Genomic DNA, 11,776 nt, shown 5'->3' on the forward strand with positions numbered 1-11,776 from the left:
CTTAACATTTTATGAACCCCACTCAGAATTGATGCTCGTAATTCGGTAATAAATCCTCTTCACAGGAATAAGTGACATGTGATTCATGACCTGAAAAGGCTTTCCACCCAAATTTTACGATGAGCCCAGTTGCTACATCGTTTCTTTCATGTTAATTTAGGATTCGTTCCATTTGTTTAATTTTATGTTGAGATGAGGAACGTGCCAGAGATCATCCTTGACGCGCTCGCTCGTAATTAAACTTTTTTGGGGTAAGTTTTCGGGCTATAACTCGAGCTTCAGAAAGTTTTGTCGCACAAAGTTGTGCACTCTCAAGTCAAGCGTAGTGTCGTGCGTGTGCCCTGTCAAAACACAGACGTCACGCAGAGGGGGTGCCGACTGCGAGAGCTTACGACCAGGTATATGAGGACAACGACCAGGACGCTTTCAATTAAACCATGCGGTCTGGGTTCAAGCCTCATTAGTTTTTCTCAAACACAAGTGGCATGTAATGTTTTGTGTATTTTATGGCTCGGTTAACGCCTTACTAAACCAGAACAGATTACTGTGGTAAGCGGAGAGAAGAACTTGGGCTGGCTGGGGAGATGGAGGAGAGGAACCACTGCACAGAAAGGATGGGGTGGGGAATCATGCAGCACATTTTGACAAAACAAAGTCGTGAGTGCTTTTACTGTTAGTCACGCGTAAAAGCACACGCGTCCTCTTTCGCCTTGAGAACGGTTGCACCTCATAATTGGGAGAAGGTGGCGGTGGGGGTTGAATTGTATGTAGGGAAGGGAGGGGGTGGAGGTACAGAGATAAGGAAGGTAGGTGGGGCAGGGGGGGAGGGGGGCTTTAAGTGTTAAGACTCATTTGTAGGATGTAGAAATCGCGGTTTAAAAAAGTGCGATTCGTGATCTAGAAATGTTTTTTCTCTTTTTTTTTTTCTTTTCTTTTCTTATCCAAGTGTTAAAACACACCCAGTTGCTTTTTCAAACTTTCCAATTATCTCCATGTTTTGGGATAGTATGAGGCAGAAACCACCTGAGCGTTCTTCTTACTTTGGTTTGTATTCCTTGGCATTCAATTCAGTTTCATCGCTTTTGCTTCTCTCTGTCATATTCCAACATTGGCCTGTGAACAAAACAAAACAAAAAACTCTGAACTCTTACGAATAGAGGAGTGAAAATAACAACAAAAAACAACAACAACAACAACAACAAAAACAACAACAACAACAACAAAAAAGCGTTTGCCTTACTTCTTCTGTGCGTTTTTATTGTGGAAATGCAAACGAAACAGCTGGTCTCTCATGCCGTGTGTATTCTCTGCCTTGTGGATCATCATGAACTGGCACAACACGTAAAGCGTTAATGGCTGACGGACGTTGTGTCACAGGAGGTGAGATGACAAATGGGATATCCCCAAGGACAGTTCAATCAAGGTTCGATTCCAAGTCCAGGATGTTTTCCTTATGATGCTTGACCTTCCTGGTTGTAGAATGTACAGTGGAATCTGTCCACATACGGTTACCCATCATCGATGGGAAAAGTGGTTGTCTTAGACAGTTAAGCGTTTTTGGAAAGCGTCATTATAAAATCTAAATCAAACAAACATACAAAACAAACAACAAACAAACAAACAAACAAAAAAGCAAACACCCCCCCCAAAAAAAAAAAAACAAGAGGAAAAAAAATCCGCAAGGGGGTTATGGGAAGTAAGAGTTTGTACGAGTGATTGTCTTAGACAGGTGGCGTTAGACTAGAGCAGGTTCTATACTGTATTTTCTTAGAGCTGGCAGTTCTGAAAAGTGATGACTGACTTTGAGTTCCTGCCTCAAGATGGCTTGTATTATGCCTAAACAGAACAATGAACTTCAATAGCATGAAAAGGAAGATTGACTTTTGAAGCAGTAATGGTGATGGGGAAATAATTGATCTTCTTTCCAAGAAGCACTTCACCTAGTTTGGTTTCTGGTGGAGCAGACAAAGATGGTTTTCTTTATTTTCAAAATATTTTATTCGCGCAGTTGCCCATAGTGCGTTAAATTACGAATTAAAGAGAATGAAGGCAAGCAAGCACTATTAATATTATATTTTATTTGTACTTTCGTTCGAACTACCCACCCGTGAAAAAGCCGAATCCTCTAGCAGGGTGAAAATAATAGCAACTATCGCTTCACTGCAAGATCAAGTATGCACAACGCTAAGCCCCAGAAGATGGGTTCTTTTGCTCTGAGCGCTGAAGGAGAAGGCTGATGACGTCAGAGGTGTTGAGCTAGGTGGTATCCTCGAAAATCATATAATCACACAGAGAGAGAAAGAGAGAGAGAGAGAGAGGGGGGGGGGGGGGGGGAGGGAGAGGGAGGGAGGGGGGGGGGGGGGGGGGGGGGGGGGCAAGTTCAAGGGAGAATGTTAATCAAGTATCTCGGTCTTTCTGCTGGGATGTTGTATTCGGCCCTCTAAGCCCGGGTTGGCGCTGACAAACGGGGTCAGGAGCCCGCTACCTAAATGATCTGAATTGTGTCGATGGGTGCGCGCATACTTGAGAACATACACAATCAACAGTGTTTAACTATAATATTATTGTATTATAATCACACCCTAATGATTGTGATCCTATTCAAAGTCTACTCAGTGGGTGCTTGATGGGTGCTCTGGTGTAGTTTGCTCATTCTTTACTATCAAACATAACAATATGTCGATCTTATCTCTCCTCTGCCTTTTTGTGTTTTTTACTCTATTATAACACCTCTAATCTTCGACACTAACATAACCTTATCGTGTGCAAATGCCGTAAAACTCTCACTAAAATAGGAAACAAAAACAAAAAAAGTCCACTCACCAGCACAGTCTGTTTTCTCAACCGGCTTGTCGGCGTCGCCCGAGCATTGTATGGCCGGCACAGCAGTTGTCAGGTTGGAGAGTGCACCGGACAGCTGAGCAGAGGTCCCTTCGTAACAGCCGCAGTACACTCTTTCTTTTGTTTGTTGTCTGTTCGGGGGTGCTTGTTGCCCTCCTGTGCACACATAAATAAAGCGATGTGAGACAACAAAGCCTACTACGTAAGGAACTAGAACAAGAAAATTATGCTTACTAGTTGGATTGTCCGCCCAGTCCTGGAACACGGTATCGCAGTGTGGGGAACTGCATCGGGCAGCTTCTTCCACAAAGTAGTGAGAATCCAGAATCAAATTCTATGGATCATCACAGGAGCAATGAGGTCTACGCCCATTCATGTCACGGAGACACTAACTGGGCTAGAACCCCTGAACGACAGACGCGATCTGAAAGTGATTGTTCATCAGGAAAAGGTCAAAATAATGCCAACCCACCAAATGAAGGATAAATCTTCAAAAAGCCAGAGCAAACGCTTAAAAAGAACAAGTTTCCTCCATACGGCCAGGCACCCCAGCTCTGAACTAGAAATCTCTCTTGAAGAATCTCCAACCCCAACAGACCCATGTCAGGTCCACTCTCTTTTGACCAATCTCCCCCCCCCCCCTCAAATTCGAGAGAACACAGAAGAGCTTGGCACCAAATCTGAAGTCCCTCCTCACATACTCAAGCCACTGACACTCGACTACCTGGACAGAAACTTCCCAAGCAACCGGCGGAATCGAGTTTACACAGATGGATCAGAAACGGATGCAGTCAGAAACGTCGATGGAGGTATCTACATAGAGTGGATAGATGGGTCAACAGAGAGCCATTCCATCCCCACAGGATCTCTATCTTCCAACTATAAAGCAGAAGCATTAGCACTGGAAACAGCAGCCACCATTCTCTTGAATCACCAAAATTCTAAAGCCAACATCGTCATCCTCACAGACGCCAAATCTGCCCTATAAGCTCCCCAAAAGCCACAATCTGCTCAAGTATGACACTCCTTTCACTCCTATGTGATCTAAACTCCCAAACCAACACAACTCTACAGTGGATACCAGGTATCTGTGGCATTCGTGGAGATGAAAAAGCAGACGACTTAGCCAAAGAAGGAGCCAAAATGATCCAGATTAAGGATGGCATGGATCTCTCCGAGTCAAAAACGCTAATAAAATCTGCCACAATAAACATATTGAAAAGATCCCACCCTAATCACAACAGATGTGACCCCTACTACATGCTAAATAGAGCAGACCAGGTCACAATCTTTCGACTCCGTTGTGACCACAACAGACTCAAACACCATATGCACACTTAAAAAAAAGTGGGAGAGTCCGCGATCTGCGAATGTGGACTCAACCAAGAGGATGTCAACCATATTCTTCAGCACTGCCTGCGCTACGCCACCCTTCGTACACAGACGTGGCAGAATGTGACTCCTGTTGAGAGAAAGCTCTATGGCAGTTCTCTCATATTTGAAGCGAACTGCACAGTTTGTGCACGATATCGAACTGACTGTCTAGCTGCTGTCATCGTGAATGAGGAAGAAGAAGAAAGAAGCTTAATTGAAATCCACCAACCGAAGACTATGTGTCACCTTGGTCTAGAACTTTGGGACTTCAACAAAGAGAAAACAAATTCTAATTATTTAACTGTCCTGTCCTGTCTTGTTTCGTTTTTTTTTCTTCAGGTAAAGGCTCGAGGGGAGAGGGGGGGGGGGCACTGGTGTGAACAGTTTAAAGGGATGCTCTTCGCACCATGTTATTACTGAGGAGCAACAGAGCTGAGGACGACAAAGAACACCATACACAGATAGCCTGAACACCTTACAGCGATTTCCACTGAGAAAAACAAAACTGATCAAGAAGACAGACAACAGGAAGGAATGGGGTACCATGATCGTCAGCGTCCGCTCCAGACATGACACCAGGGGGCTCTCGTGGTCTTGAGGTTAAGGTGTTTGCCTCTCATTCGATAGGTCCCGGGTTCAAATCCGGACAGCGACGAAAATTTTGTTCTCTAAAATTTTATCCTCTCACACCCGTACCTGCTCTCTAACAATACTCTGTCTCCTGCTTTTATCTCCACTTTCTGTCCCCACCTCTGCACCTCCTTTGCCCCCTCCACTGGGCTTCAGACTCTTTCTGCAGCCTTTCTACTGCTTATCCTTGGCCACACCTCTGATCTTATGGTAGGAAAGATCTACACCTGGCCTTCTCGAACAAAGGCGAACAATCTCGGGGGTCCCGTGCGCAAGTTAAAGATCCCTTAATGGTCAAAAATCGACAAGAGTGGGCTTCGGCCGCCACCCCCTCCCCCCCCCCCCCCGCGCTCATAGGACCTTATGCAGTTGCGAGCGCCATAAAACACTTGAAAAAACCCACAAACAACCAACAACCAAAAAAAACAACAACAAACAAATAAAACATATGGCCTAAACTCCTTACAGGGAATTCCACAGAGAAAAACAAAGCTAATCAAGAAGACAGACAACAAGAAGGAATGGGGTACCACCATGATCGTCAGTGTCTGCTCGGACATGACACCCGAAGAAGAAGAAGTAGATTATACTCACCTTGAGAGAGGGGTAACGCATTGGCTGAGGTTTTGGGTCGATTATTAAAGAGTGTCTCGTTTCCTTGTAGTTTCCAGGAGTCGACGAAAGCGTGTGGCCGACAACGACTTCCTTTGCACGTATCTATTACGTCATCACTGAAAGAGAAAACGAGAGTTGGACAACATGAAAAGGAACCAGCTGCAGTGATGTGATTGTTAGCTCTCTCTCTCTCTTTCTCTCTCTCTCTCTCTCTCTCTCTCTCTCTCTCTCTCTCTCTTTCTCTCTCTCTCTCTCTCTCTCCCTCTCCCTCTCCCTCACCCTCTCCCTCTCCCTCTCCCCCACTCTCTCTTCTCCTCTCTCCTTTCTCTCTCCTCCTCCTCTCTCTCTCTCTCTCACACACACATACACACATCTATATATACACACCTACATAATGATATATTCACACATATACACACACATACTATAATAGATAGATAGATAGATAGATAGATAGATAGATAGATAGATAGATAGATAGATAGATAGATAGATAGATAGATAGATAGATAGATATACTATATAAAATATCACCTTTTAATTTGGGTACTGAAAATATTTTCAAGAGACGCAGCATAGGGACTTCCTATTTTCATATAACAGCCTTTCTTTTATGATAATCAGAAATAGTCTCACCTGCCCATGAGGTCGTTGGTAGAGTTCCCATCAAAGGTTCCGCAGAGACCACGGTTGTTCCCCCTGCCTTTGTGGCTGGGAGGGACAGTGAGCTTCATACTGAGGGACAGCTTTGGTTTGTACAGACTGACGCTGGCCCCTGACGGAAGCTTGATCAATACTCTGTCCCCACGAGGGCTCTGTTGGGAATGAACGGTGGGGTGTGGGGATTGTTTGACGGCGTTACTGGAAAGTGTTGGTTTATTCTATAACTTATTCTATCTAGTTTTCCGGGCACTTATATGACCTTATTGTGTTGTAAGTGCCGTAAAACTCTTTACTAAAACTAAAAAGACCTTTTCCCCAACACAAAATTACCGCTGTCATAATTGTTTGTGACCAACGTACGCCGAAAGCATAGAAAGTATCATGTCGGACTACGATGTGGGTGAGTCCAGTTACAAATGTACAATCCCCAGTGGGAACTGAATTGTGTGGTGGAATTTTCAAGACTCTCTGTCTTCTTGGCCTGAACATTGAGGTGTGGGGAAAGTTTGAGGGCGTTACTGGTAAGTGCTGGTCAAATTCATTATCAATTATGTCATTTGTAGGATTTAAATATTTCTTAGCAGCTCTAAATCTCAATAACTATAACTTTTGTGCCTGAGGTACACCTAAAGCATTGATTAGAAGGTATCATGTCGGATTACAGTTTGTGTCAGTCCGGTTTGAATCCTCATGCAGTAGGTATTCTTGAACTTGGATTGTTTGGGTGATTTTGAAGGCTTTTTACCTTCTTGGCCTGGTCCTTTTGGGATAGACTTAAGAATCAGAGGGCACGCTTCTTATACGACTTAACAGTAGTAACAGTGTTTTTAGATGCGTTGGGTGATTTACCTTGCCTTCAGCTTAGCCCTATTTCTTGTCAACGAAAGGATTGAAAGTAAATTCTGACAAAAATAGACCCCAAAACACTAAATAGAGGGAACTGCTTTCAGAATGTTCTTCCTGTGCACAGGATTAATCCGTTTCCCAGTGCACTTCCTTTGTAAATTCTGATAAAGCTGTAGAGGCCATTTCAATTCATTACAGCTATTTGAGGGATGGGACCTACTATTTATTGTCGATTTCTTTTAGAAATAGAACCGAGGGAGCCAAGAAGAAACCCAAACAACACGTAAACAAAAAGCTGTGCCTGACATTTTAACGAAGGTCACCCCCCCCCCCTGTCCTGAAGGGTTATTGCAAAACTCATTGCGATTACCTGATAGACCTTGGTCCCTTCCAGGAGACCTTCCACTGGCACTTGGAGTCTCAAGCCAGATGATCGTTGGCGAGTAGGAGAATGCTGATGGTGATCATTCGGGTGGCGTAGTTGGAGTCTTTTGCTTACGTCATGTCCCTCCCGAGACTCACACATGCTTGCCTCCACCATGTCATCGCCGTCTCTCACCACCACTCCACACAGGCAGGAGATTTGACCATTGCGTCCGCACGGAAACGTTCTGTAGACAACGTAAGAGTGAGAGCTTGTGAAGGTATGTAATTAATAAGGAGTTGCCAGCGTGCCTTTAGCTTACGGCTTACACAATCAAGTATTGCTTTCTACCGTCACTACAGTCCGGACTAATTGATGACAGTCTTACATCACAACATCTGTGGAACATAATATCCACTAATGAAAAAATCAAATAATTAATTTCACTTAGTGAGCCCTTGAGTAAATGCGTGAAAAACACACAATGTCACGAAGGTAGACAATCCACAGACAATGTCAGCGCGTGTCTTTGACCTAGGGTTATCGTGTATTGTTCAAGGACACACCCCTGCGTGTATCGCATGCCTTTTTTTTGTCGTGCGCTACCCGAAATGGCGATTTTCACGATTAAAAATAAAGAATTCCACTAATTTCAGTCGTTCGCGAAAAGTTCAATGAGATGTGGCTGTATTGGAGTCCAAATACACCCACATAACACTGGGCGACTCAAATTGAGAACTTAAAACGTTCACGAAAAAAACCCATCCCTTATTTTAACTTTTCTTTCTTTCTTTCTTTCTTTCTTTCTTTCTTTCTTTCTTTCTTTCTTTCTGTCTGTCTGTCTTTCTTTCTTTTATTCTTTCTCTCTTTCATTCTTTAATTCTTTCTTTCTTTCTTTCTTTCTTTCTTTGTTTTATTCATTCTTTCTTTTTAGTCTTTTTTCTTTCCTTTCTTTCATTCTGTCGTTTCTTTCCTCTCAAACGAAATGCAGCACTAGTCTAGAGGAATTTCATGGTCAGTTATACGTTCTGTGCCCTAGTGTGCTATTGCAGATTCCAGGGTATATATTGTGATCATATCTGATATCAATTTGTAACACACGAATCATAATGTGCGACTTTTCTTAACGTGTGTCCTGTGCATTCGACTTGACATTTAGCGAAATATCTTTCTAAACATATTATAAGGCACTACTTTTCAATCCGTTCATTATCAAATTTCGGATTTTAAAACCGTTACTTCAGCTTACCTGCCATGTACCTCGACCTGCTCGTTCGGGTTCTGGTACAAAACATAGTCTCCCACGTCGAAGAACGTGTACTTGTCTGGTCTCTCGAAAGCTCGCACGTGTGGATCGCCACTGACAGTGCACACACCCGGGACCGCATCTTTCACAATGACCTGCACGCGCGGTATCTGTTAGGAGAAATTCAACTCATTTTTATTTTCTGTTTGTCTCAAAGATCGTGCGTTCTCTATTAACATTATTCCACTCATTCTTATTGTCTATTTATCTCAAGAGTCACACGCGGTCTCTGCTAAGCACTGTAAAAGGAGAAGAATAAAAACCTGTCCTTCCTCCTTTTTTGTTGTTGTTTTGTATAAACCTTAATCTAAAATGCAACTGGTACTCTGTGTGCCTGGACGTAAAAGACGCAGGTTCAATTCTCATTTGGAGAAGATTTTGTCTTAGTTCTTCTGCCAGGGTGTAACATCCAGCAATAATCGAAACACTCCAAACCAAAACTGTACCGATAGTCTGTAAAACATTTCCATACAAAGAACAATTTTTTTTCATTCTCTAAGCCTATCTATTTTAACGAAAACCTGTGCTGATGTGACAAGATCTTTCGTCCTGGACAGGTGAGATAAGAGATTGCGTCTGCTATCTCCGTTCTTCTGCTGTGATGTGTTACTCGCGACCAGGTTGGCACTGTCACGCAAGATCAACAAAGAAGCCTGCCTCTTATCAATTTCTTTACATTGAGGTAAAGCGATCACAACTTTCGGCAGCTTTCTACTTTCATTCCCCTCTCTTCTCACTTTTTGGTTTTGTGTTGGTTTGCCAGCTCATGTTTATTCAGTACCTTTCTCCAAGAAAACCCGAAATACAGAAACAATATTATTACAACACCGACATTATAGACATAAGTAATGCATGTTTTTTTTTTTCTTTCAAAAGTCAAGTCAAGTATAACTCCCCCCCCCCCCCCTCTTTCTCTTCGCAGATCAACGATGACAGCCAGCTTTTTCTTTGTCCTATTACCACGCATCATCAACCCCACTGTGGCTTTCCAGTAATCCTGAGGGTCTGCAGACGAGGTCAAATCAGCTCTGAATGAGGGGGTCCAATTTACTTTTTTTTCCTTCATCTTTTCTTAACGTCATGACTAGATCGTGAACGTTAAGTTCTGCCTGAACATACGCACCGGTACGTCCTTCCACACTTGGTGATAAGGGCCCTCGCCGGCCGGGTCAAGTTTCCAGAAGTTGATCCAGACCACCTGTTGGCCATCATCTATGTCGTCCCTGCAACAACCATTATATAAGTTACTCTATCGTAATCTTTAGAGTGTGTGAAACAATGTAACTGTTATTGTAAAGTTAATGTTCCCAGCATTCAACAGCTGTCTATTTTCATTTATATTTCTTCTCTCGGTTTCCGTTTTTAAAGTCTGGACCTATTTTATTTATGTTAATGTTTTGGGGTTGTTGTTTTTCTTAGTTTTGTTTTTGGTTGCTCTCTGTCCACTTTATTCTTTGCCCTCCCCAAGATGGCCTGAAGTACAGAACAATATAGCAGCAGCACCTATATTCTTGACATAGGAGACTTTTTTTTAAAAAAAAGGTAGGTGCTCCCACCCCCCCCCCAAAAAAAAAAATCATTAAAAAATATTTAAAAAATCAAAAAAATCGACAATACTTCTTTTAAGAGGCGGGCTTCAACCCTGCCTGCCAGGGCCAATCCGGACCGAGGGGGATACAACTTCCCAGCAGAATGACCGAGATACTCGAAAAAAAATTCTCCTTACTCGGGAACCGAACTCGTGTCTCCTGCATGCGACGGTGAAGCGCCGGACCACCACACTACAGGAGCCGATTCATGGGAAGTATTTTTTTCTGTTAAAAGTAGCGTATAATCCCTCAGCTACATAGAACTTACCTGTTTCTGTCTCATCATCTAAAATATTTGTGTACAGTTGTGTTAAATGTAAATGTGTTAGGCTTACACCGACACGATGTCGTTTATTTGGGAGGTGGTGTTAACAATTACATATTATATCTCAGTTCAAAATAATATAGTGGACTTTACAGCGTAAGCACCTCGCATTAGACAATTGCTAAAGAAGGTGTGAGGGGGTAGGGTGAGGGGGTGGGTTGAAATGGAGGGGGATATTAATATTGAATTTGTTTAATTAATCCATACCCTTGAACAGGGGATATTAGGCCCGATTACTCGGTATGATTAATTAACCCATTGACATGAACTGTTACTAATAAGTACATGTATATTATAGATTAAGCTAATCGCTGCCTTAGAATCACAAAATTTTATATGACATTTGAGGCCTTTTTGAGTCATAAAGACCATGAGGTCAGAAACCAAATTAATGTTCTGTCTGCTTTATCAAAATTGCAAGATTATTTGGAGTCGTTTTGAAGTTACTTCAAAGAATTGCATTCGAAAAAGCTTGACATGTTGTGAAACTCAATAGTTCTGACGTCAAGTCTCTCAAAACTTGGTACTGAGCAGGTAAATAGGCCCTTGTATTTCTATGGTAGCGTAATTTATAACCAACTCCAAATCCCAACACTCACCGGCTGGCAATGACAGGGATCTCTACTGTGGCGCTTTGTGTCCTGGGATCCCAGTGTGAGCCACACATTTCATAGTGACAATTGGTACCCACCGCAAGGTTGCTAGGGGCACCACTCACCCGCAAGTTCAAGGTCACACAGCAAGCAATAGGGTCACTGACCTCACATACGACGGGAACCTTCGGGAATATAATAGAATATAATGTCATTGAAGCCTGGATGCAAGGTGAACGTGAATGAAAAAAAGGGAAGTGTCTAAGTGTGTGTGTGTAAAGGGGGACGGGGGAGGGGGGGGATTAATTTAGATGAGGATCTCTGTGCTCCTGGGCCGGGGTGTTGAAGGGGTGATTTAGAGAAGGGGACAGAGGGAGGGGGCGAGAGGTTTCCACGCGAGACTTTTAATTTGTGTTGGAAAGAGAAGTTGGGTAGGTTGGAGAAGATAAAAAGAAGAAGAAGAAGAGAGGATTTGACGGGCAGAACTAAGGACTTGTGCTATCGTCTTGTTTTGAAGGAAGACGGCTCACAAAGTACATTATGTGCTTTCACAAGGAAAAGAAACAAGTAGGTGTTTATTTGCCAATCCTCGCCCCATCGCGCAACACTTGACCGCCTGCAGTGTGTGTG

The 11,776-nt window shown here is 43.1% G+C and overlaps 1 protein-coding gene across 1 annotated transcript in view; it reads right to left on the reverse strand.

Moving 5' to 3' along the window:
• Nucleotides 1-1,836: 1,836 nt before the first annotated feature.
• Nucleotides 1,837-11,776, reverse strand: part of LOC106013129 (von Willebrand factor D and EGF domain-containing protein-like) — a 12,660-nt gene continuing 2,720 nt past the window's right edge. The window contains exons 2-9 of the mRNA XM_035972400.1: nucleotides 11,153-11,331; nucleotides 9,763-9,862; nucleotides 8,583-8,749; nucleotides 7,340-7,580; nucleotides 6,097-6,275; nucleotides 5,440-5,576; nucleotides 2,824-2,997; nucleotides 1,837-1,952 (exon numbers count right to left, since the gene is read on the reverse strand). Coding sequence (XP_035828293.1) covers nucleotides 1,837-1,952; nucleotides 2,824-2,997; nucleotides 5,440-5,576; nucleotides 6,097-6,275; nucleotides 7,340-7,580; nucleotides 8,583-8,749; nucleotides 9,763-9,862; nucleotides 11,153-11,331 — 1,293 coding nt within the window. The remainder of the gene's footprint in view (nucleotides 1,953-2,823; nucleotides 2,998-5,439; nucleotides 5,577-6,096; nucleotides 6,276-7,339; nucleotides 7,581-8,582; nucleotides 8,750-9,762; nucleotides 9,863-11,152; nucleotides 11,332-11,776) is intronic.

The sequence above is a fragment of the Aplysia californica genome, unplaced genomic scaffold (assembly GCF_000002075.1).
Source record: "Aplysia californica isolate F4 #8 unplaced genomic scaffold, AplCal3.0 scaffold00679, whole genome shotgun sequence".
Taxonomy (NCBI): domain Eukaryota; kingdom Metazoa; phylum Mollusca; class Gastropoda; order Aplysiida; family Aplysiidae; genus Aplysia; species Aplysia californica.